The 27561-nt window shown below is 41.8% G+C and overlaps 1 protein-coding gene across 2 annotated transcripts in view; it reads right to left on the reverse strand.

Moving 5' to 3' along the window:
• ERCC4 (ERCC excision repair 4, endonuclease catalytic subunit) overlaps positions 1–27561 on the reverse strand; it is a 74595-nt gene that overhangs the window by 21014 nt on the left and 26020 nt on the right. For both annotated transcript variants that reach the window (XM_056534725.1, XM_056534726.1), the window contains exons 5-10: positions 22949–23156; positions 18567–18747; positions 16279–16401; positions 15848–15958; positions 9637–10228; positions 8741–8833 (exon numbers count right to left, since the gene is read on the reverse strand). In XM_056534725.1, coding sequence (XP_056390700.1) covers positions 8741–8833; positions 9637–10228; positions 15848–15958; positions 16279–16401; positions 18567–18747; positions 22949–23156 — 1308 coding nt within the window. The remainder of the gene's footprint in view (positions 1–8740; positions 8834–9636; positions 10229–15847; positions 15959–16278; positions 16402–18566; positions 18748–22948; positions 23157–27561) is intronic.

The following is a 27561-nucleotide window of genomic DNA, read 5'->3' on the forward strand; positions in this document are numbered from 1 at the left end:
TTGACATGTTTTTACTTTTGGAAGACATCAGAGGGCTTCAACGTTCAGCAGCAATTTTCAAATAAAAAAAAAAAATTCAAAATTGGAATTTTTCATGGACCAGTTCAGTTTTGAAGTGGATTTGAAGGGTCTTCATATTAGAAATACCCCATAAATGACCCCATTATAAAAACTGCACCCCTCAAAGTATTCAAAATGACATTCAGAAAGTGTGTTAACCGTTTAGGTGTTTCCCAGGAAAAGCAGCAAAGTGAAGGAGAAAATTCAAAATCTTCATTTTTTTACACCCGCATGTTCTTGTAGACCCAGTTTTTGAATTTTTACAAGGGGTAATAGGAGAAAAAGTCCTCCAAAATTTGTAACCCAATTTCTCTAGAGTAAGGAAATACCTCATATGTGTATGTCAAGTGTTCGGCGGGTGCAGTAGAGGGCTCAGAAGGGAAGGAGTGACAATGGGACTTTGGAGAGTGAATTTTGCTGAAATGGTTTTTGGGGGGTATGTCACATTTAGGAAGCCTCTATGGTGCCAGAACAGCAGAACCCCCCCCCCCCACATTTTGGAAACTACACCCCTCAAGGCACGTAACAAGGGGTCCCAGTGAGCCTTAACACCCCACAGGTGTTTAACGAATTTTCGTGTAAATGAAAAAAAAACTTTTCCACTTAAGTGCAGTTTTATCCCCCAAATTTACCATTTTTACAAAGGGTAATGGGAGAAAATGGAAATACCCCATGTTAGAACGTAAAATGCTCTGCGGGTAAACTACAATGCTCGGAAGAGAAGGAGTCATATTTGGCTTTTGGAAAGCCAATTTTGCTGAAATGGTTTTTGGGGGGCTTGTAACCCCATCTCTTCTGAGTATGGAAATACCCCATGTTAGGACGTAAAATGCTCTGCGGGTAAACTACAATGCTCAGAAGAGAAGGAGTCACATTTGGCTTTTAGAAAGCCAATTTTGCTGATGGTTTTTGGGGGGCATGTCACATTTAGGAAGCCCCTATGGTGCCACAACAGCAAAAAACAAACCCACATGGAGTACTATTTTGGAAACTACATCCCTCAAGGAAGGTAACAAGGGGTACAGTGAGCCTTAACACCTCACAGGTGTTTGATTACTTTTTGTTAAAATTGGATGTGTAAATGAAAAAAATTATAATAATTTCAATAAAATGCTGTTTTCCCCCCAAATTTTACATTTTTACATGGGGTTATAGGAGCAAATGACCCCCAAAATTTGTAACCCAATTTCCTCTGAGAATGGAAATTACCCATGTGTGGTCGTCAAGTGCTCTGCTGGTGCACTACAATGCTCAGAAGAGGAGGACCACCATTGAGCTTTTAGAGAATTAGTTTGGAATGGAAGTCAGGGGCCATGTGCGTTTACAAAGCCCCCCATGGTGCCAGAACAGTGGATCCCCCCACATGTGACCCCATTTTGGAAACTACACCCCTCACAGAATTTAATAAGGGGTGCAGTGAGTATTTACACCCCCCCTTATTACATTATGTGAGGGGTGTAGTTTCCAAAATGGGGTGGGGTGGGGGGGGTCCATTGTTCTGGCACTATGGGGGCCAGAACAATGTAGCATTGTAGTGAGCATTGTAGTTCACCTGCAGAGACCTTTACATCCACATATGTTCTTACTCAGAAGAAATGGGTTACAAATTTTGGGGGGCTTTTTTCCTATTTTCCCTTGTGAACATGAAAAATTTCGGGTAACACCAGCATTTTGGGGATTTATTTTTATTTTTTTTTCATTTTCCCATCCAACTTTAATGAAAAATCATCAGTCACCTGTGGGGTGTTAAGGCTCACAATACCCCTTGTTACATTCCGTGAAGGGTGTAGTTTCCAAAATGGGGTCACATGTGTGTATTTATTTTTTTTACGTTCATGTCAGAACCACTGTAATATCAGCCACCCCTGTGCAAATCACCAATTTAGGCCTCAAATGTACATAGTGTGCTCTCACTCCTGAGCCTTGTTGTGCGTCCGCAGAGCATTTTACGCCCACATATGGGGTATTTACGTACTCAGGAGAAATTGCGTTACAAATTTTGGGGGTCTTTTTTTCCTTTTACCGCTTGTGAAAATAAAAAGTATGGGGCAACACCAGCATGTTAGTGTAAATTTTTTAATTTTTTTACACTATCAGGCTGGTATAGCCCCCAATTTTTCCTTTTCCTAAGGGGAAAAAGAAGCAAAAGCCCCCCAAAATTTGTAGTGCAATTTCTCCCGAGTACGGAAATACCCCAGATGTGGCCCTAAACTGTTTCCTTGAAATACGACAGGGCTCCAAAGTGAGAGAGCGCCATGCTTAGGGGTGGACATAGGGGTATTCTACACCAGTGATTCCCAAACAGGGTGCCTCCAGCTGTTGCTAAACTCCCAGCATGCCTGGACAGTCAGTAGCTGTCCGGAAATGCTGGAAGTTGTTATTTTGCAACAGCTGGAGGCTCCGTTTTGGAAACACTGCCGTACAATACGTTTTTCATGTTTATTGGGGGGGGGGGGGGGGTTTGGGGGAGTGTAAGGGGGTGTATATGTAGTGTTTTACCCTTTATTTTGTGTTAGTGTAGTCTAGTGTTTTTAGGGTAAATTCGCACTGGCGAGTTATGGTGAGTTTCCCGCTAGGAGTTTGCGCTTCAGCGAAAAATTTTCCGCAGCTCAAACTTGAAGCAGGAAACTCACTGTAAACCCGCCCGTGTGAATGTACCCTGTACATTCACATGAGGGGGCAAACCTCCAGCTGATTCAAAACTATAACTCCCAGCATGTACTGACAGACCATGCATGCTGGGAGTTGTAGTTTTGCAACAGCTGGAGGCACACTGGTTGGAAATCCTTCAGGTAGGTTCTGTTAACTAACTCAGTATTTTTCAACCAGTGTGCCTCCAGCTGTTGCAAAAAAACTCCCAGCATGTACTGATTGCCAAAGGGCATGCTGGGAGAAATAGTTATGCAACAGCTGGAGGTACACAACTACAACTCCCAGCATGCTGGGACTTGCAGTTTTGCAACATCTGGAGGGATACAGTTTAGAGACCACTGCACAGTGATCTCCAAACTGTAGCCCTCCAGGTGTTTCAAAACTACAACTCCCAGCATGGTCTGTACATGCTGGGAGTTGTACTTTTGCAACAGCTGGAGGCACACTGGTTGGAAAACTTCAGTTAGGTTCTGTTACCTAACTCAGTAATTTTCAACCAGTGTGCCTCCAGCTGTTGCAAAACTACAACTCCCAGCATGCCGAGACAGCTGTTTGGGCATGCTGGGATTTGCAGTTTTGCAACATCTGGAGTGCTACAGTTTAGAGACCACTTCACAGTGATCTCCAAACTGTGGCCCTCCAGATGTTGCAAAACTATAAATCCCAGCATGCCCAGACAGCAAACTGCTGTGTGGGCATGCTAGGAGTTGTAGTTGTGCAAGACCTAGAGGGCCACAGTTTAGCGATCACTGCATAGTTGTCTCCAAACTGTGACCCTCTAGCTGTTGCAAAACTACAAATCCCAGCATGCCCAAACAGCTGTCTGGGCATGCTGGGAGTTGTAGTTTTGCAACATCTGGAGGGCTACAGTTTAGAGACCACTGTATAGTGGTCTCAAACTGTAGCCCTCCAGATGTTGCAAGGCAACTCACCGGCTTCCTTAGGATCCAGGGAGCCGCATCGCCATCCTCTTCTGCCGCCGATCGCCGGCCGCTGCCGCCGATGGGTAAGTGGACCTTTGGTGCCGGTTCTCGTTGGTTTACCCGTTCTGCCCGGCCTATTGTGGGTGGGCTGAACAGGGAAACCGAAAGGTAACCCCCCCCCGGCCACGATCTGCTATTGGTCGTCGCTTCTAGATGACCGGCGATTTGTGGCGATTGCCGACATGGGGGGGAATCTCAGGACTCCCTGGCCATTTGCACGGGGTGCCTGCTGATTGATATCAGCAGTCACCCTGGTCCGACCCAGGGCGCGGCGGGGAACAAAATTCAGCGGAGTGTCCCTTTAACCCCTTAAGGACGCAGGGTTTTTCCGTTTTTGCATTTTCATTTTTTCCTCATCACCTTCTAAAAATCATAATGCTTTCAAATTTGCACATAAAATTCCATATGATGGCTTATTTTTTGAGCCAGCAATTCTCCTTTGTAGTAACAATAGTCATTTTACAAAAAAAATCCACAGAGAAACGGAAAAATTTTTTATTGTGCGACAAAATTGAAGAAAAAATTTCATTTTGTAACTTTTGGGGGCTTCCCTTTCAAAGCATGGTGTAAAAATTACACCTTATCTTTATTCTGTAGGTCCATACGGTTAAAATGATACCCTACTTATATACGTTGGATATTGTCGTACTTTGGGAAAAAATCATAACTACCGTATTTATCGGCGTATAACACGCACTTTTTAGGCTAAAATTTTTAGCCTAAAGTCTGTGTGCGTGTTATACGCCGATACACCCCCAGGAAAGGCAGGGGGAGAGAGGCCGTCGCTGCCCGCTTCTCTCCCCCTGCCTTTCCTGGGGTCTAGAGCGCTGTTGTCGGCCCTTTTCACCCCCTGGTTATCGGCGCCGCTGCCCGTTCTGTCCCCCTGACTATCGGTGCCGGCGCCGATAGCCAGGGAGAGAGAAGCGGCGCCGACAGCCAGGGGGAGAGAAGGGGCAGCGGCACCCATTGCCGGCGCCGCTGCCCTGTTGCCTCCCCCCACCCCCGGTGGCATAATTACCTGAGTCGGGTCCGCGCTGCTCCAGGCCTCCGTCGTGCGTCCCCGGCGTCGTTGCTATGCGCTGAACGGCGCGGCGCATGACGTCAGAGCGCCGCGCCGTGCATAGCCCCCGATCCGCCGCATCGCGACCGCCCCCCGACCCGCCGCACCGCGTCGTACCCCCCACCGCACGGGGGGGGGGGGGGGGGGGGTCGGTGATAGGACTCAGGACCCCCGGACAGGCAGGGGGAGAGAAGCGGGTGGCGGCGGCGGCCTATGGCACCGCAAAAGCCACTGCAGTGCATTGATTTAAAGCGCCCGCTTTAAATCAATGATCTGCAGCGGTGTCACGGGGAGATAAATAGCCAATAACTTATACCGGAATATCGGTATAAGTTATCGGCTATCGGCCCTAACCTCCACCGATTATCGGCCCTAAAAAACGATATCGGTCGATCCCTATTAAAAATTACATGTTTTCTTTATTTTGTGGGTCAATATGATCTTTGCATACTTTATTATTTTACTACTTAAAATATATATATATTTTTTCACAAAATAAAGTGTTTAAAATTGCCCTATTTTGACCTCCCATAAGTTTCAAATTTTTCCGTATACGGGGCTATATGAAGGACCATTTTTTTTTTTGGTATATATGTGACTATTTGATCGCATTTTATTACATTTTTTGGAATGTGATGTGATCAAAACACAGCAATTTTGGACTTTGTTTTTTTTATGTTTACGTTGTTCACCGTTCACATTTACATTATATTTTAAAAGTTCGGACATTTATGCATGCAGAGATACCAAATATATGTTTATAAATTACATTTTTTAAGGCTTTTTGAGGGCAAAATGGGGAAAAGGGTCGATTTACATTTTTTATTGGGGGAGAGGCCTTTTCAAATTTTTTTTCACTTTTTTTCTTTATACTTTTTATGTCCCCATAGGGGACTATTTATAGAAATCATTATATTGCTATTACTGTTCAGTGCTATGCATAGGCATAGCACTGATAAGTATTATTGGTGGTCTTCTCTGGTCTGCTATAGGCATCTGGATCACTCTTCACCCTACACAGGTTTTGATAAATCCTCCCCTCTGAGTCCAGATTGATGGAGTGTTGGAGTCAGGTGTTTGACTAAATCATGATCAATCAACTAAATTGACCACAAGTGACTCCAATTCAGGTGTAGAAACATCTCAGAGATGATTGAGAGAGATAGGAGGCCTCAGAGCTAAGTGTCATAGCAAAGGGTCTAAACACTTGTGTGCATAGTAACATAGCAACATAGTTCATAAGGTTGAAAAAAGACCAGAGTCCATCTAGTTCAACCTATATCCCTAATGAGTCCCTACTGAGTTGATCCAGGGGAAGGCAAAAAACCCTCATACTAGATGTAAAAATTCCTTCCTGACTCCAAATATGGTAGTCAGAATAAATCCCTGGATCAACGTTCTGTCCCTATAAATCTAATATACATAACCAGCGATGTTATTACTCTCCAAAAATGCATCCAGACCCCTTTTGAACTCTTTTACAGAGTTCACCATGACCACCTCCTCCGGGAGATAATCCCACAGTCTCACTGCTCTTACTGTAAAGAACCCCCATCTGTGCTGGTGTAGAAACCTTCATTCCTCTAAACGTAGAGGATGCCCCCTTGTTATAGATACAGTCCTGGGTATAAATAGATCATGGGAGAGATCTCTGTACTGTCCCCTGATGTGTCTGTGTACATATATATATCTATATATATATACATAGTTATTAGGTCTCCCCTAAGCCTTCTTTTTTCTAAACTAAATAACCACAATTCTGATAATCTTTCTGGGAACTGTAGTCCTCCCATTCCCCGTATTACTCTGGTTGCCCGTCTTTGAACCCTCTCCAGCTCCACTATATCTTTCTTGTACACTGGTGCCCAGTACTGTACAAGTATTCTATGTGTGGTCTGACTAGGGATTTGTACAGCGGTAGAATTATTTCCTTGTCATGGGCATCTATGCCCCTATTGATGCACCCCATGATTTTATTTGCCTTGGCAGCAGCTGCCCGACACTGGTCACTACAGCTAAGTTTACTATTAACTAAGACCCCTAAGTTCTTTTCTACGTCAGTCATCCCAAGTGTTCTCCCATTTAATATATAACCCTGTCCCGGATTTGTCCTCCCCACGTGCATTACCTTACATTTATTAGTGTTAAACCTCATCTACCACTTCTCACCTCCAACCTATCAAGATCCATTTGTAACAGGGCACTGTCCTCTATTGTGTTTACTGCTTTACAGAGTTTAGTATCATCGGCAAAGATTGCTACTTTACTATTCAACCCCTCTACAAGGTCATTAATGAATATATTAAATAGAACAGGACCCAAGACTGACCCCTGTGGTACCCCACTAGTAACCGTCACCCAATCAGAATAAGTACCATTAATAACCACCCTCTGTTTCCTATCACTGAGCCAGTTACTTACCCACTTACACACATTCTGCCTGATCCTTCTCATTTTATGCACAAATCTTTTATGTGGCACCGCATCAAACGCTGTGGAAAAACCCAGATATAAGACATCCAGCGATTGCCCCTGGTCCAGTCTGGAGCTCACCTCCTCATAAAAGCTGATCAGGTTAGTTTGACAGGACCAATCCCTCATAAATCCATGCTGATATGGGGTCATACATTTTTTTTTATCAATATACTCCAAAATAGCATCTCTTAGAAAACCCTCAAAAATTTACATACAAAGGAGGTTAAACTAACAGGTCTGTAATTCTCGGGATTACCTTTTGTCCCCTTTTTAAATATTGGCACCACATTTGCCATACGCCAGTCCTGGGGAACAGTCCCTGTTACTATAGAGTCCCTGAATATAAAAAAATTGGGGTCTGTCTATTACATTACTTAATTCCTTTAGAACACGGGGGTGAATGCCATCTGGACCTGGTGATTTCTCTATTTTGATTTTTTGTAGATGGCACTGTACTTCTTCCTGGATTAGGCAGGTGACCTGTACTGGGGAGTTTACCTTATCACACTATATTTCACCTGGCATTTCATTTTTCTCAGTGAATACAGTGGAGAAGAATTTGTTTAATATATTTGCTTTTTCCTGATCCCGTCTAGAATTTCTTCCTCATAATTTTTTAAAGGGTCTACACTCTCATTTTTGACCTTTTTGCTATTTATATAGTTAAAAAACATTTTGGGGTTAGTTTTACTCTTGTAATTTATTGCCCCCTTAACATTTTCATTCACCTATATTGCTTTTCTTTTATTTCTGACCCTTTTATTCCCATAGGGTATATACATCTTACAGTGAGAATTTAAGATATTCCTAAAAGTCTCATATTTAGTGTCAGTATTCATATTTTTGAGGGCATTATCCCATTTTATATTGTTAAGGGCTTCTCTGAGTTGATCGAACTTTGCTTTCCTAAAGTTCATTGTTTTTGTGGCCCCTCGAGAGATTTCCTTATTGAAGAACAAGTTATAATGTATAATATTATGATCACTATTTCCTAGCTGTTCTTCTACTTGCACATCAGTTACTCTATCAGGTATGTTGGTAATATTAAGTCAGACTTTTAGTTAGTATTTTTAATAAATTTGCAAAAATGTGTAAAATTCTGCTTTCACTTTGTCATTATGGGTTTTTTGTTGCAGAATGTTTTTTTTTTATTTTTTATTATAGTACAAGGCCACAACATAACATAATGTTAAAAAAGTGAAAGGGCCAGAAAATGCATTGTACTAAACCAGGGGTATTATAATAGGAGTGGTGAGGTATCAGTCGAACTAGGGCTCTGGTGCCTGAGGGGGCCCCAAGGGGATAACAGTAATTTACATGGCACATGGTTGACAAGGGGCCCTCTTGCAGAATTTGCACTGGGACACAGAAGCTACAAGTTACACCAGATAAGCCTAGTTTAGAGTATCATGTAATAATAATGCTACTTTGGTAAAACATTTCAACTTCTTTCATTTCCATTTTCTGTGGCCATTGACTGGTTTGCCTAGGTCAGTATTCACATTGTTACCTAATCAGCTGCTCAAATGCTTCTTTTTCCTTCCTGAGTGAAGTGAGGTATCTCTGCTCTTCTGTGGATCCTCCATAGATAAGAAAATAAACCCTAAAATTTGGGAAGATAAATGAGAAAAAGGTTCTCATTAAGATGTAAAAAGGAAATACTACTTTGAGACAAATGCTAATAATATGGATTAAATGGGTACTCCAGTGGAATTTTTTTTTTTTTTTAAATCAACTGGTGCCAGAAAGTTAAACGGATTTGTAAATTAATTCTATCTAAAAATCTTAATTCTTCCAGTACATATCAGCTGCTGTATGCTCCACGGGAAGATCTTTTCTTTTTGAATTTCTTTTCTGTCTGACTACAGTGCTCTCTGCTAATACCTCTGTCCATTTCAGGAACTGTCCAGAGCAGGAGAAAATCTCCATAGCAAACCGCTCCTGCTCTGGACAGTTCCTAACATGGACAGAGGTGTCAGCAGAGAGCACTGTGGTCAGCCAGAAAAGAAATTCGAAAATAAAAGAACTTCCTCTGGAACATACAGCAGCTGATAAGTACTGGAAGGATTAAGATTTTTAAATAGAAGTAATTTACAAATCTGTTTAACTTTATGACACCAGTTGATTTAAAGAAACATTGTTTTCCCCTTGAGTACCCCTTTAAATCCCCTTTTACATCCAAGTGGACACCATAAGTATGTAGTACCTCAGGAAAAAGTAATGCAATTTTCTGCTACTTTCACCATGCTCTGCACAGGCCAGAATGCCAGTTAGAGTATCAGATCATAGTAGTACAGCTTTGTGGAGCAGTTTTGCATTCCCAGTTATAGAATTTATAGCTAATAGCTAAAGCTTTACTTTCCAAGACAATTATCTGATCAGAAATATTTCCAACCCTCATAATACCTTAAAGTCTTTAGCTTGCTTGCCCTGTATATCTCGAGCTGTCGCACAAAGCTGAGCTCTGCATCATATAAGACAACATATCTTGGTTCCACTTCATGCAGTACCCTAGTAAGTGCATAGGGATCAGTGCAACCTTGCAATGGATGGATGACAGTGAGGGGCTCCTTCAAGATGCCATAATAACAGTCGGAAGGCAAATTCAATTCAAGGTCTTCATACTTTGGCTCTTCGACACTACTCTCAATACTAATACTTCCCTCGCCGAATTGGTCTTCATCTTGATCTTTCCCAACATTGTCGTCTCCTGCTTTTCCCATCATCTGAGTTAAAGTCAGCTCGGCCTTCTTTAAATTTTTTTTCTGCTTACTTGTACCTTCTTTTGTCGTCTTTGGCCGAATGTTTTTCCCACTCACGCCCAAATCTTTCTTCTTTTTGACAGTTTTTCTGTTTTTCAGCCACACTTCAGCAGCTTTCTCATCTTTCCCAAAGGTTTTGTTGTACAGTCTCATCATCAGAGCCTCAGCTCCCACTGCAATATATTCTCTCAACTGGGCACAGGTACGATCATCACTGGCACATATCAGTACACGGCCTGACCAGAAAAGAAAATGACCAATATAGTGAACCTGATAAATGACTGGATGCAAAAATATGAATAACCTTCCTGGCAGTCCTATTTAGTGATTCATAGCTATCTGTATATGTGTGCATGTAGAAATAGCTGTCAATCACTTAGTAGGACCACCCACTTGACTACTTAGTACAGAAATGTTAAGTGGATGGTCCTACTCAGTAACTAACAGCTGTCTACATTCACACCTTTAGAGTTTTAGCGATATGCTCCTTGTGGTCTGTCTACAGTGGTCTACTGGTTGACTCCTACCTCTGGTGTTGTAAGGTGAAAAAGCAGGGCTCGGTGCGCTGAAGACAAGCAGGGCTCTGTATGCTGAGATCAAGCAGGGCTTAGTGCGCTGAGGATAAGCAGGGCTCTGTGCGCTGAGGACAAGCAGGGCTCTGTGCGCTGAGGACAAGCAGGGATCTGTGGAGTGAGGCTCTGTGACACACCTCCTACTCACACAGCAGGCTGATTGACAAGCCAGGAGCCTGCACAGAGCCCTGCTTGTCCTGCCCACACTTCCAGTATTTTGTCTTTGCTTAGAAACACAGGCAATAGCTGCAGGGACAAAACAGCATTTTTGCACCCAAACATATACACATTTTAAACCAATGTATATTACAAATATACATTGAATCTTTTCATCTACATCATATAGAAAGTTTTTGCAAATGACAGGTACACTTTATAGTTAACTTTGTTCCAGTCACCGTGAAATACCTGTTTGTAATATCATATTTGTAAATGAGCAACTAAAATTATTATCCCGATAGTTTTAATGTTTGATCTTTGTGCAAAATATTTATGAAACATTTTACAACAATGGAAACAAATAAATAAAAATCCAAGCAACGGGAATGAACACATACATTGCCACGTAAACTTAAATACTATAAACTAGATCTAATATGCCATCCACATGTAAGCTATACCTACCAGGAAAAATGAACACCCAGAGGTCTAGTATATAACAGATTGAACTTTACCACAGCTACATAAAATTGTTTTCCTTCTCAATCTGGTTTAATGTGATTGAGTTTGATTACAGATACTTAAACAAAAAATTCAATGATCCTCATTAAAACACGCTAGAAGAAGCCGGATACGTGATCTCGCACTCCATATAACACGCTGTCAAGTTAAAGCTAAAAATATAACTTCTCATTTACCAGTCTTGGTGCCAGATGTCAGAAAGGAGAATTTACTTAAGGAGGAAATACTTTCTGAAAACTGTAGTGCCGGTAGGAAACAAAGCTATGGTTTACTGGATCTGTTTTAGGGTTTAGTAGAAAATTATATATGTTAAACATTATTTATGGATTCAGTTTACAAGAGTATATCTCTAAAACAGCCACATTAAAACTGGAAGAATCAGACGAAAAGCAGTTTCTTCTTTTTGTAGATATGTGGACAGGGTTATTTAGGTCTGATATGAACAAAGTCTGCACATAATCGGGTCCTTTGGTGCACAAAAATTTTGTGAGGAAAAGCGGGGCTCTGCACACTGAGGACAGGCGGGGCTCTGTAAAATGAGGAAGAGCAGGGCTCTGTACACTGAGGACAAGCAGGGCTCTGTACACTGAGGACAAGCAGGGCTCTGTAAAATGAGGACAAGCAGGGCTCTGTACACTGAGGACAAGCAGTGCTCTGTACACTGAGGACAAGCAGGGCTCTGTACACTGAGGACAAGCAGGGCTCTGTACACTGAGGACAAGCGGGGCTCTGTACACTGAGGACAAGCGGGGCTCTGTACACTGAGGACAAGCAGGGCTCTGTACACTGAGGACAAGCGGGGCTCTGTACACTGAGGACAAGCGGGGCTCTGTACACTGAGGACAAGCAGGGATCTGTACACTGAGGACAAGCAGGGCTCTGTACACTGAGGACAAGCAGGGCTCTGTACACTGAGGACAAGCAGGAGCCCACATCCTCCTGCCGGCAGTTCACACTATGTGAGCAAGAAGAGAGGTAAGATACAGAGATTTTTTTAACCCCTTAAGGACGCAGCCCATTTTGAGCTTAAGGACGCAGCCTTTTTTGCAAATCTGACCTTTGTCACTTTAAGCATTAATAACTCTGGGATGCTTTAACATATTAATTTGATTCTGAGATTGCTTTTTCGTAACATATTCTACTTTATGTTAGTGGTAAATTTTCATCAATACTTTTTATTTCTTGGTGAAAAATGCAAAAATTTTAGGAAAAATTCAAAAATTTTGCATTTTTCTAAATTTGAAGCTTTCTGCTTGTAAGGAAAGTGGACATTCCTAATAAATCATATGTTGATTCACATATACAATATGTCTCCTTTGTGTTTGCATAGTAAAGTTGACATGTTTTTACTCTTTGAAGACATTAGAGGGCTTCAAAATTTGGCATCAATTTTCCAATTTTTTACGAAAATGTCAAAATCAATTTTTCTGGGACTAGTTAAGTTTTGAAGTGAATTTGAGGGTCTTTATGTTAGGAATACCCTATAATGGACCCCATTATGAAAACTGCACCCCTCAACGTATTCAAAATGACATTCAGAAAGTTTGTTAACCTTTTGGATGTTTCACAGGAATAGCAGCAAGTGGAGGAGAAAATTCAAAATCTTCATTTTTTACACTAACAAGTTCTTGTAGACCCATTTTTTCCCCCTCATTATTACAAGGGGTAATAGGTAAAAATGTCCCCCAAAATTTGTAACCCTATTTCTCTCTAGTAAGGAAATACCTCATATGTGGATGTAAAGTGCTCTGTGGGAGCACTAGAGGGCTCAGAAGGGAAGGAGCGACAATGGGATTTTGGAGAGCGAATTTTGCTGAAATGGTTTTTGGGGGGCATATCTCATTTAGGAAGCCCCCATGGTGCCAGAACAGCAAAAAAAAACAAAAAAAAAAACACATGGCACACTATTTGGGAAACTACACCCCTCAAGGAACGTAACAAGGGGTACAGCGAGGCTTAACACCACACAAGTGTTTGACAAATTTTCGCTAAAGTTGGACGTGAAAATAAAAAAAAAATGTTTTCACTAAAATGCTGGTGTTAGCCCAATTTTTTCATTTTTACAAGGGGTAATAAGAGAAAAAGCCACCCAAAATGTGTAACACCATTTTTTCTGAGTATGGAAATACCCCATATGTGGATGTAAAGTGCTCTTCGGGCGAACTACAATGCTCAGAAGAGAAGGAGGGCCATTGGGCTTTTGGAGAGAGAATTTGGTTGAAATAGAAGTAGAGGGCCATGTGCGTTTACAAAGTCCCTGTGCTACCAGAACAGTGGACCCCGTCCCACATGTGACCCCATGTAATGTAATAAGGGGTGTAGTGAGCATTTACACCCCACTGGCATTTGACAGATCTTTGGAAAAGTGGGCTGTGCAAATGAAAAACAAAATGTTTCATTTTCACGGATCACTGTTCAAAAAATCTGCCAGTCACCTGTGGGGTGTAAATGCTCACTGCACCCCTTGTTACATTCCTTGTGGGGTGTAGTTTCCAAAATGGGGTCACATGGGGGGGTCCACTGTTCTGGCACCATGGGGGCTTTGTAAACGCACGTGGCCTTCAACTCTAGCCAAATTCTCTCTCCAAAAGCCCAATGGCGCACATTCTCTTCCTGTAGTTCGCCCGCAGAGCACTTTACGTCCACACATGGGGTATTTCCATACTCAAATATATATATTGTTGAGCTATATACCAACAGGATAGGAAGAAAAATCCCCTCGGCAACCACAATCAACAAAAGAGTATTGTTCAAAAAGAACTGGGGTACCTTTTAAAACGTAACTTTTAATACGTGCTCAGAAAAAGATCACTAAATAATTATAAATTAAAGATCGTATGCCAACTGATCATAACAAATGTACTGCTGCATCCAGCAGCAGACAATAACTGTATAATTCCAATATCAATACATAGAATATAGCTGTCCCTGTCCCAATGCGTTTCCATGTGTGGGAAAATTCAGTATAGATCCCTCACACTTCATCAGTGGACCATCAAGTAACAGAGGTGCATACAGATTAGCACCCTTAACCTATGTATTGAACAATCCGTATAATCAGAAGTAGGACTTATTAGTTTATAAAGTCCAAAAGAATGCTCTTAATAAATCCCCTTCATAGGCGTTAATCATAAAAACTGATCATGGCGAATATTATTTCATCTCCTCCGTATGCCACTAATGTACTGCAGTGACCAAGTAGTGAGACGATCACAAAAGGCATATGTAGCGTAGGGGATGAAAAAAAAATCCTGACATAATGTATTTAACTCTGCAGTGGCACAGTGTGCCGGTCCGGTGTTTCGGGCGGGCGCGCACCTCTTTGGCTGTCTGGGCATGCTGGGAGTTGTAGTTGTGAAACTAGAAGGCAGCAGTGAAGATCACTTACCAGTTCTTCACTGCTGCCTCTGTCTCCGCCGCCGATCCTTGCCACCAAACCTCCCTGCCGCAGGTCCCCCTTCTTCAACGACCCAAAGCAGTCGCTGCCATCTTCCCCCTGGTGGGCAGAGTGGGGGATCTCACCTTTAACCCCCCCTCCTTCGATTGGCCGGTTAATCCTGACCTGCAAATCGCAGGGGACAGGAGGAGGTGGCACCCCTGCCACCTCGCTCCTATCCTTTAGAATGAAAGGGGCTGTCTCTGCGATCAGGTCACCAGAGACCCGATCAGTCCGGAAAAGCCGTGATTCGCCGGTCAGAATTGACAAGGGGGGTTCTCAGGACCCCCCTGGGCAATATGCCGGGATGGCTGCTGATAGATATCAGCAGTCATCCTGTTCCAATCAACGCTTCCGGAGACGCCGTGATCAAGGAATGCAGCGCCGTAAAGGGCGTTGGGGGGGAGTTAGGAGAAGTTAGGGAACATAGCCTGAGTTAGTTTAGAAAAGTTTATTTAGTGACATGTACTCTTTAATGATTTTAGTCTTAAAGATCAGCAAAATTGTTTGCCTCTCTTACACTGATGTGGGTATAGAGGTGAGCATTTTGACCAGGATATCAAAAAGCTAATGCAAATGCTTGCATACCGTGTCATAGGTGAAGGCAGCGAGTGGGATGCCATTACTTTGTTTGATGTACTGATGTACTATCTGATCTAACAGAATGAATGTGGCTGGTAGCCTGCTAGCAATTATGTTGTATTAGGTAACCACACGACTGGTATCTAGTCTTGGAGTTGTCTGCGAGTTCTAAAAATATAATCAAAAATATAATCAAAAAACATCCATGTGACTGCCAGTGGTGGGCTGCTGCAGCCACGTGTGTGTATGAGATGTTATCACTGCAGGAAAAGTGAACAAAGACCAAACTGTAACTCACAGTTCCTGTTACAGACATATAAAACATTAGATCTCCTAACATAAAGGCTTGGAAAAACTGGACCTTACCTTAAAAGAAAACCTCCAGCAGGAGTAGTGGCACTCCTAACAAGTGACTAACAATGAAATATAGAGCTACATTTATACAATTTTGCACAGACAGACTGCAAGGAAAATATGATACAGTGCATCTGACTGGAGTTTTACAAATGCATTTCACCCATTCCAGGGCACACATACACACCACACAAGAAAACACATGCTGATTTTGCTTAAATCAATCTTACCTGGCCCCCCTAAAGCTTCACTGTTCTTGTTCTCCAGTTGAATCTCTTTCAGAACTTCACTCAAAGCTTCCCACTTAGGGTTGCTTTCTAGAACCAGCTCTCTCTTTCCATCTGTAAATAATTAGAAGACTTTTCACATATGTCTATGACAGGTAAAAAACATTTGACATGACGGATACACTATCAATAAAAAAACCTTTGTTCATTACAACATAACTGGATGTATACCAATTCACTCCTGTTGCTATGAGACATCTAAATCCCTACTGGAATGGCCAATTGGCTTTTGAAGCCCCATACATAAGGAGTAAGCATGAGACCTGAGAAACCTTAAAGACGATTTACCAGTGCACGCAGACAACTTATACATTTCATATACAGTACGAAAAGAGCAAGGATAGTTCATGGAGAGTCCCCTTTCATGTACTTACCCTGCTTGTCATCTGGCTCAGCACCAGTTTTACATTTTTTGGTAGATTTTGAGTCAGGAACCTTATAGACCCGGCCTCGGGCATGGACAAACATGGATGTACTTGAGTCAAGAAACAGCCAGCCTTTAAAAAATAAAGGAGATTTATTGTGAAATGCAAAGGTAACATATAAAATCCAAATATATAAAAAGAAGGGGGGGGGGGGAGCTCAACGAAAATATAGTAGTAAGAAAGCCTAAACCGAGGATACTGCGTTGCACCTACCCTTGTGCCAAAAGGATAATTTAGTAAAACGGAAAAAGAAGCAGTCCTACTAGGTATAGGGGAAACAGGAAAAAATAGAAGGAGTAAGAAGTGTCTAAAACGTAAATAAATAAATTGTATTGATTGAATTATTATTCAATCAATACAATTTATTTATGTTTTAGACACTTCTTATTCCTTCTATTTTTTCCTGTTTCCCCTATACCTAGTAGGACTGCATCTTTTTCTGTTTTACTAACATATAAAATCCACCATAAAAAAATACTACATAAATTGAAAAGCTGTGGCCCTAAAAATCTGCACTGCATGTTCATTTCCATGCCTAAAAAAATCCACAGCATGTCACTGTGTTCTATAGTACATGCCTGGTACTATGATTCGATGTAAAAGTGCAAATTGCAGGTAAAATCCACATCAATTCTGTTCCATGTTGAGATGTATGTGGCTGCAGAATGCAGAAATGTGTTACTGAAGATCTAAATGCAAGAACAGCAATCCAGCGTGGGTAAGTAGAAAATCCAGACTTTATTGACTCACGGTAAAAACGGTACAAGCAACCAGCAGATCAGACGCGTTTCAGGCGCATGCGCCCTTCGTCAGTGACGAAGGGCGCATGCACCTGAAACGTGTCTGATCTGCTGGTTGTTTGTACCGTTTTTACCGTGAGTCAATAAAGTCTGGATTTTCTACTTACCCACGCTGGATTGCCATTCTTGCATTTGGATTTGTGTGCACCGGGCTGGGTGCGAATCCGTGTCGGGGGTGTACGGGTGGAGAAAACTGGACTACATTGCCAGTTACTGAAGATCTCCCTGCTCAGGTCTGCATAGTACAGTAATACCTGGAGACGGCAATCATTTGTTCTGCTTTATTAAGATGCAGTAATAGCTCACAGGTCACAACAGACATAGAATTTTTTTATTTAAATGCAAAAGTTACATCAATTGAGATAAATCATTTTGTGACCATTCTATAATGGAGCAAACACATAAAATACATTTTTTAGAAGGGTATTTTAGTTTTACAACACAAAGGTTATCCCATTTTTCACAGTAAGTTTTGTATAGATTCCAGATGATCTCTGGGGCACTTGCCCGTTATACTATTATACTTGCCCATTATACTATGTGCCACGACAAAGAGCCAGTACAGGCTCGAAACGCGTCGGTTTACCTTCCCTCTTCTTTTATTTCCATCATGGATATCCTTTGTTATATTAAAGGTGAAGTTTAAATTTTCTAATTGGACTTTTTGGAGCAGCTGGAGGCCCCCCTGCACGTGTGCTTTCTTCTTCCATTGTTCTCCGGGACACGGCCCGCGCCTTGCCTGCCTTGCTCTCCTGCAACTACGGAGCTCCTGCATCCAATACCGCACGGTGGTGAGCTGAATTCCCCTTTTTCTTTGTTTTTTTACAGATGATCTCTGCATGCTGTTGTAGGATCATGGGATGGGCACACAGCGAACAATGGGATTGGTCACTTTAGACAAAATCTCTACGGTTTTTCTCTCACACATTTTGATAAATAAGGGTTAATAAGCGCAAACACATCTCAAAAAAACACAAGGAATTTGTGGTTTCACAATATCAGCTGCTGTATGCTACAGAGGAAGTTCTTTTCTTTTTTAATTTCTGTCTGACCACACTGCTCTATGCTGACACCTCTGTTCATGTAAGGAACTGTCCAGAGCAGGAGCAAATCCCCATAGCAATGACATGGAAAGAGGTGTCAGCAGAGAGGACTGTGGTCAGACAGAAAAAAAATTCAAAAAGAAAATAACTTTCTCTGGAGCATACAGCAGCTGATAAGTACTGGATTTAGATCTTTAAATAGAAGTAATTTACAAATCTGTTTAACTTTCTGGCACCAGTTGATATATAAAAAATATAGTTTCCACCGGAGTACCCCTTAAACTTTAACATCTCTAGGCAAGAGTTGACTTAAATGACAGTAATGTTTTGAACTGTACAAACTGTATTGCAAACTTGTCTACCTTTTCTAATAACAGGCTTATTGAGAATGCACCTGAATTTTGTCCAAATGCTTTTTCGCTTGCTCTCATTGACTCCAGCAAGTTCAGGAAAGTCACACAGTCATACTGGGACAGGTACTGTAAAAGGGTGCGAAGGATTTTCAAATCCTGGACCAAAGATTTTGTTTTGGCTCCAAGCTGATGCCACAAAGGATCCAAGTAATGTCGTATAGTCTAGAAAATAAAACCACAAGTAAATGCTTTGTAATGTTTTACCCGATCTACTGCACAACCTCCAGCAACTCCACTGACTGTAACTAGTGTTGAAATAGAAAAAAAGACCGGGGAACGGCGCCTCGTGTATTACCCTTAAACACAAACAGCAAGTGTAAATGTGGGGAAACCCACGGCACTTATAGGTGGCTGCTCACCAGATGTAAATAGAAGTAGCGCATATCACCCCATATAGGGGTACTCACTGATGTCCAGGGGGGCTGCAAGCCGGAGGTCACAGGCACATAAGTCCTGACGTAGTCATCAAAAGGAAAATGGAAAAGAACCTCATTCATCCAGGTGCTGCCGGTTAGGTCATCAGGTGGTGCACAAAATGATTCAATGTATACCTCACACCCACCCAGCTCTGCTACATCTGGACATGAAGATCTCGGTGCTCATCCGGTTCTTTTCCATTTTCCTTTTGTGTAACTAGTGTTGTCACCTAGATTTCTGCATATTGAAAACAAATAGAAATAATGTTTACTGTCACCTTCTGTCAATATTTTCACCTGTATAAGACATTATTATTGGTCACATTTTTCTACTTTGTGTTATAGAGAATGGGAGCCAAGCTGCAGTAACCCAGCACAGTCACTTCCCAATCTATGGGGCGGTCTGCTTCTCGCTCTGTTTCAGTGTATGAAGGCGCTTTAGCTCTGGAATACAGCTGTTCAGCAGTGGTGCTAGATACCCACCGATCTCACATTGATGAGGTATCCACTTTAAGGGTCTATTCACACGTACAGTATTCTGCGCAGATTTGATGCGCAGGATTTCAAGCTGTGTTCAGTCAGTTTACATTGAGATCTGCAGCAGAAAATTGTGCGCATCAAATCTGCGCAGAATACTGTACGTGTAATGCACAGATGAGAGCGTTCATGTCACCATGTGGAAGCAGGCACCAGATATGGGTCTCTGGAAGTCCTACTTCCCTCCTTCCCCTGCCTTAATTTACAACACTTGGGGCTTCTTATTGGTTGTTGTGACTCGATCCAGGCAGCGGTACTGATACACTAAAAAGGGAGGGGGAGGTAGTATGCAGAGATGCCCAATTCTCTGCTTACAACAGCTCCTTTTCTTTGCTGGGATATGACAGTAATCTACCAGAGAGAAGTATGTGTGACTAGATGTGTATAGGTATGTGTGCATAATGCATATACAGTGATCCCTCAACTTACAATGGCCTCAACATACAATAGTTTCAACATACAATGGTCTTTTCTGGACGATTGTAACTTGAAACCAGACTCAACATACATTGCTATGGAATCTGCGAAACGTGTCAATGGCCGGAAGAACTGACCAATCAGAATGGACATTCACTGGTAAAACCCCTATATTACTGAAGTGTATGCACTGACTGGTGTCTGGTAGCGCCCCCTACAGTACAGGGAGGTATTACATGTTCTGTACTCTTTACCTGTGCCAGGGTTAGCTGCTTCTTTGGACACCAGGTGAGGGTCCATTTTACTATTTTTAGTACACTGCGTGTTCTGTACAGGACCCTGAAGAAGCTCCTGTCCTCTACATAGACCAGTGCTTCCCAAAGTTTTGCAACAGCTAGAGGCACTCTCTTTGGGAAACACTGAAAAAGACAGTGATTTACAGCTCCCAGCAGATCTTTCTTTATTTAATATGTAAGGACTTGCTTTATCTATATTAGTTATCTAATATTTCTTTTTAATCCTCACTTTTCCCTATTTTTAGATGACATTTTTGGGCTTCAGAACCAATTACCAGGTTTCCATAGAGTTATGGTCTCAACATACGATGATTTCAACATACAATGGTCATCCCGGAACCAATTAATATTGTAACTTGAGGGACCACTGTATGTGTAAGTGTAAATTGTGTATGTTTGTGTGTAAAGTGTGCTAACCCTTTCCCAACCTGGCAAACTCATAGACTTATGGGTGGAGATCTATTACAACTCTTTTTCCTCTAGTGCTTATTTTTTGCTGGATAAATAGTACATTTTTTGGGCTCGATTTCATGATATAATGTATAGTGAACCCCAGAAAGAAAAAGTGTTTGGTAAAACTGAAAAAAATTTGGTATAACTGTCGTTAGCTTTCTTTTTTTTTTTTTTATTACAACAAAACCATGTTCTAACCCCGATAAGGTTTTTTCTTTTCTTTCATCTATGAAGTGGTGTAAGGGCTCATGTTTGTGCCTAAATTCTGCCACTTTGAGACTGATGTTACTTTTTGGGTACGTTCACACGAGCGGATTTACAGCAAAAGGCCCGCTCTATGCTGTCTTTACATGTGCCTGCTCGTAGTGGCAATACACAGAAACGAGCAGACACACTGCAGGGATGTGCACGGCGTACTCGCACATCGCAGTGTGTCTGCTCGTAGCGGCGTATTGCCGCTACAAGCAGGCACATGTAAAGACAGCATAGAGCGGGCCTTCACCAGCAGATCCGCAGCTAAATCCGCTGCGGAAATCCGCTCGTGTGAACGTACCCTTTGATCGCTTTTTATCCCATTTTTCCTGGTATGTGATGTGACCAAAAATCTGCAATTCTGGCATCTGATACTTTTTTGTTTTTGTTTACAGTGTTCACACTGTGGGATCAATAACATTTATTAACAGCTCAGACAATTCCGTGCCTAGTGATGTCATAGGTTTATTTTTTTGGGCATTAAGAGTTTTTTATTGTAAAAAAATGGAAAAGGGAAGAGTTATTAGAAATTTTTATTGGGGGATTTTTTTTATATTTTAAAAACATGCTTTATTTCACAGTCATTTCAATTGTTTAATAAATGACTAGATGCCGCAATTACAGCATCCAAATAGTTACATGGCCGACACTGTACTGAACCCCGATGCCAGTTTTTGGCATAGGGTGTCAGCACCAGCCATGTATGGTGCTTGATCAGCTTGAGACTGGTCCTTACTTCCCTACCTGAGCCATAACGTACATGTATATCATTGGTCAGGAAGGGATTAAGGGGGAGATTTATCAAAACCTTTGCAAAGATTTATCAAAACCTTTGCCCATAGCAACCAATCAGATTGCTTCTTTCATTTTGCAGAGGCCTTTTTAAAAATGAAAGAAGCGAGCTGATTGGTTGCTATGGGCAACTGGGGAACTTTTCCTCTGGACAGGTTTTAATAAATCTCCCCCTATGTCTTTAATATAAAAGGCAATTGGAGCCATCTTTTTAAAGCAAATCTACAAACGTAGGCAGTAATCTGATTTGTTGTTAAGAGCTGTACTGGCACTTATTACTAGAACAGTATTTCCCATGTGGGCCAGTATGTATTGTGGATGCACCCTTTGCAAAACACACGTTAAATGGTTTCCTATAGGTTCAGGAATCTGCAGACAAATTACTATGGGGTCTATGATATATGCTCTTACATCCTTTTCTGGATAAAAATGGTATGGCCACTCCAAAAGGGTACATAATAAAACATACAGACTGATGAAGACTATTGTATCTATGATAATATTACTCTGCTGTTACAGACGCTCAATGAAATCACATGCCATGAATATTGAGTACTGCAGTCATGGGCGGACACTTGACTATAGGCTATGGCACTGATGGCATTGAGTGACGCTGGAGCCGCACAGTGACAGGACAGCAGGAAAACTGCTGCATCAACATCATGTCTGCCTCTTGAGACACGGACAATTTCACTAACTATTGGTGGTCTCTATATCAAATCTGCTTGCAGCCAGCTGCCACTGTCAGTAACTGTGATGTAGACAAGCAGCCAGGCCTGCAGGTATGTTAATGCACCAAAACTCAGAAAGTACATAACTGGCTGGATGATCATGGATCATTATATGAAAATATAACAAGCCTGAGCCCATATATTTTTATATACAGTTACATTCTTATCCAATGATAAATTATGTAAACATTCATTAGTGTTAACATAAAAACATTAGAAATTGCAAGTCAAATCAGGCAATGGTAGATTGCTTCTTCTATTAGGCTTTTCCATCAAGTTTTTTAAACCCCTTGCATGCCTGAGTTTAATGTGATACTGTCTATGCCCCTTCCCTTCCTGACATTATCAAAAAGGTGGAACATGGAGGATGTTAATTTATGTCCCCCTAAAAAAATCTTCTGCGGATGTCGAAGACTGCAGCCTTTTTACAGAAGTGACATATGCATTAAACAATATTGAACATTAATACCTTGTCAAATGCCCTGCCAATTGCATTCTCCAGGGACAGATCTTCCACCTCCAGAGCGGGATTGTAGCGTTTGAGCTCCCTCAAACAAGCATTCATTATATCCAGTATAGATGCTTGTATGGCCAGCATGGCTGGGGTCATTGTGATGTGCAGCTCCACTACTTCAGGCTTTTCCTTCTCCAAAAATGAATTTACAGACACATGAAACCTGCAGAAACAAGGATTGAGTTGCATAGTCACAAAATGTACACTTCACCCAAGGCTGTAAAAGTAGTTAGGGTTGCCCTTTACAATAGCAGTGTGACCGGTTTCCTGTCAACAAGCTTATTCCAGGCTTTCCAATGATGTGATCCCCATGGAAGGCAGTGAGCCATCATTACATAGAAATCACACATTGACACATACCTATACCATCCCTCTAACCTTAGAGAATTGGTTGCAGTCTCATACAAGACCACCAAAAACACACAGATATCTTTCAAATCTGCAGTCTGTAGCACCTTTATCATGTGCTTTATGGTGTGCACATAACTTACAAGATGGCAGGATACAGAAGGACATCTCTTTGGCACACTGCTGGGGATTTAAATACCTGTGTATACCTTCTTATTTGACTAGCACCTTAAAAGGGGTTTTAAGAAACATTCTAATATTCTTTAACTTTAAAATAGCTATAACAGCTATAACTTTTAAATAAACTTACTTTAGGCATACAGTGGGGCAAAAAAGTATTAAGTCAGCCACCAATTATGCAAGTTCTCCCACTTAAAGATGAGAGGCCTGTAATTTTCATCATAGGCATACCTCAACTATGAGAGACATAATGAGAAAAAAAATTCCATAAAATCACATTGTCTGATTATTAAAGAATTTTTTTGCAAATTATGATGGAAAATAAGTATTTGGTCACTTACAAACAAGCAAGATTTCTGGCTCTCATAGACCTGTAACTTCTTCTTTAAGAGTCTCCTCTGTCCTCCACTCGTTACCTGTATTAATGGCACCTGTTTGAACTTGTTATCAGTATAAAAGACACCTGTCCACAACTTCAAACAGCCACACTCCAAACTCCCCTATGGCCAAGACCAAAGAGCTGCTGAAGGACACCAGAAACAAAATTGTAGACCTGCACCAGGCTGGGAAGAATTAATCTGCAATAGGCAAGCATCTTGGTGTGAAGAAATCAACTGTGGGAGCAATCATTAGAAAATGGAAAACATACAAGACCACTGATAATCTCCCTCAATCTGGGGCTCCACGCAAGATCTCACCACGTGGTGTCAAAATGATCACAAAAACGGTGAGCAAAAATCCCAGAACCACATGGGGGAACCTATTGAATGACCTGCAGAGAGCTGGGACCAAAGTAACAAAGGCTACCATCAGTAACACACTATGCCGCCAGGGACTCAAATTATGTAGTGCCAAATTATGACGTGTCTCCCTGCTTAAGCCTGCACATATCCGGGCCCGTCTGAAGTTTGCTAGAGAGCATTTGGATGATCCAGAAGAGGATTGGGAGAATGTCATATGGTCAGATGAAACCAAAGTAGAACTTTTTGGTAAAAACTCGTCGTGTTTGGAGGAGAAAGAATGCTGAGTTGCATCCAAAGAACACCATACCTACTGTGAAGCATGGGGGTGGAAACATCATGCTTTGGGGCTGATTTTCTGCTAAGGGACCAGGACGACTGATCTGTGTAAAGGAAAGAATGAATGGGGCCATGTATCGTGAGATTTTGAGTGAAAACCTCCTTCCATCAGCAAGGGCATTAAAGATGAAATGTGGTTGGGTCTTTCAGCATGACAATGATCCCAAACACACCATCCGGGCAATGAAGGAGTATTTTCATAAGAAGCATTTCAAGGTCCTGGAGTGGCCTAGCCAGTCTCCAGATCTCAACCCCATAGAAAACCTTTGGAGGGAGTTGAAAGTCCGTGTTTCCCAGTGACAGCCCCAAAACATCACTGCTCTAGAAGAGATCTGCATGGAGGAATGGGTCAAAATACCAGCAACAGTGTATGGAAACCTTGTGAAGACTTACAGAAAACGTTTGACCTCTGTCGTTGCCAACAAAAGGGTATATAAAAAAGTATTAAGATTAACTTTTGTTATGGACCAAAATACTAATTTTCCACCATAATTTGCAAATACATTCTTTAAAAATCAGACAATGTGATTTTATGGATATTTTTCTCATTATGTCTCTCATAGTTGAGGTATACCTATGATGAAAATTACAGGCCTCATTAATCTTTTTAAGTGGGATAACTTGCACAATTGGTGGCTGACTAAATACTTTTTGCCCCACTATATTACATCTTTTTTCCCTTGTTCCCATGATGGGAAAATCCATTCATCATCCCTGCACCTCATTAAATATTCTGTAGAGATGTATATGCAGAGCATGCATCATAGGGACAGCAATGCAGGCCCTCTAGCCAGGAATACTAACTCAGCCCTGTAAATGTCACGTAACTGATGACATGGTCAGTTAAAGATTATTAGAATGCTTCTTAAAACCCCTTTAAGATGCTAGTCAAATAAGAAGATATACATAGGTATTTACATCCCCAGCAGTGTGCCAAAGACATGTCCATCTGCATTCTGCCATCTTTTAAGTTACCGTATTTATCGGCGTATAACACGCACTGGTGTATTGCACGCACCCCCATTTTAATAGAGAAATTTAAGTAAAAAAATAAATAAATAAATACATATAAGATAAATGACAGACTAAATGCCATATCATCCCTCTAACTTTGATTTTGCCTGAACTTCAGTTTGGTCCCCCCTTCCAGTGCCACATCGTTCCTCCCCTTTTATCAGCCCCTGTGCCACATTTACACCCATCCCCCCCTTACCCTCTCATCATTCCCCCACTGTCTCATCATTCCCCCCTGCTCATCATGCCCTTTCCCCCCGTTTTTGATATATATATTTTTTCCCCATCTTTCTTACCTAGCTGCGTTCGGCAGGCCAGGTCCGGTGTCGGGTCTTGCGGGCTGCGGTCAGTGAAGCAGGATGAGTGACGCTGCACAGCGTCAGGGACGTCACTCGTCATTCGCTGCAGCCGCCGCTGGTCAGTGTGGTCACAGCAACCGCGGCCATTAGAATAGTCACAGCGGCAGCACCATTGAATGAGTGATGTCCCTGATTGTGCAGCGGAGCTAGCAATCAGGAACGTCACTCATTCAATGGTGCTGCCGCTGTTACTATTCTAATGGCTGCAGTTGCTGTGACCACACTGACCAGCGGCGGCTGCAGCGAATGACGAGTGACGTCCCTGACGCTGTGCAGCGTCACTCATCCTGCTTCACTGACCGCAGCCCGCAAGACCCGACACCGGACCTGGCCTGCCGAGCGCGGCTAGGTAAGGAAGATAAAAGAAAAACCAATACAATAAAAAGCAGGGGGGAAGGGGAGGAAAAAGCAAACAGAAGCCGCGCGCTGGTCACTGATTTAAAGTGGCCGCGGCCAGGCTGCTAATTCTTAACAAGCAGACGCTGCTGCGGCCACTTTAAATCAGTGACAAAAAGATTTATCGGTGTATAACACGCAGGCAGACTTTTTGTCTTGAATTTAAGTTTTAAAAGTGTGTGTTATATGCCGATAAATACGGTATGTGCTCAGCACAGGATAAAGGTGTTACAGACCACAGATATGCAAAGATATCTGTGTGTCGTCTTTACAAAGTAACTTCCCCACTGAACATGCATGTCTTCACTTACGTGCCATACACTGGGCTGAATTAGTACTCTTGGCTAGAGGGACTGCACTGCTGTGCTTGGGATGCATAGTCTGCATATACATCTCTACAGAAGGCTTGGGAAATCATGGGCTTTGTAGTTTTCAATATATATCTGAAATTACTAAAGCTGAAAAAATAACATTTTCACAAAAAAAGATTAGAAAAAGATTTAAAAAAGAAGTTTCCTTTTCCACATCTACTAACAATAGTGATTGGATTATACACTTTTTTGCTTTTTTTGTGCCAAAACCCCATTATCGCTACAATTCTTCACTTCACACAGGATATTCAGCCCATGCTAATTGTTATATGCTGACTGTACTTTCTCATTCGTCTCACGTGTGAGTTCACGGTAGTGTGGTATTATCTCTCTTTGCAGAACACACACAAATTATTCATTTCCAGCAGATTATTACTCTTTTTACTACTTCAAAGTAGAACATTAATCCCTTTGTGAACAGCAGCCAGATCCGTACTAGTCTGCAACCTTTTATTCTTGGTCACTAATGCTCGGTGGACTAGAGGGAAGAAAAAATCCACCATCTGGAGAAAGCAGCAAACAGCAGCCAAAATGCCCCAAATAAGCCAGATAAACATGGGAGAACTGGCAAGAAGTCAGAAGTTTCCAATGCAATGTGTTCAGAGAGTACACAAGACAATACACAGCATGCAGAACAGCAACCTGTGATCAAAAGACATTCTTCATTAACCTTGACATTGTTTTATGGTTAATGACGATTCATTGTGCCATTTAGAAAACAAAGTAACTGAATCCATGATTCTCCTTGGTTTCCTATCCAGCTGGATCCTTGACAGCACTGAAGGATTTCAGCAAAAAGCTCTTTCTGTGATAAGTATAGG

This window comes from Hyla sarda, chromosome 8 (assembly GCF_029499605.1).
Source record: "Hyla sarda isolate aHylSar1 chromosome 8, aHylSar1.hap1, whole genome shotgun sequence".
Taxonomy (NCBI): domain Eukaryota; kingdom Metazoa; phylum Chordata; class Amphibia; order Anura; family Hylidae; genus Hyla; species Hyla sarda.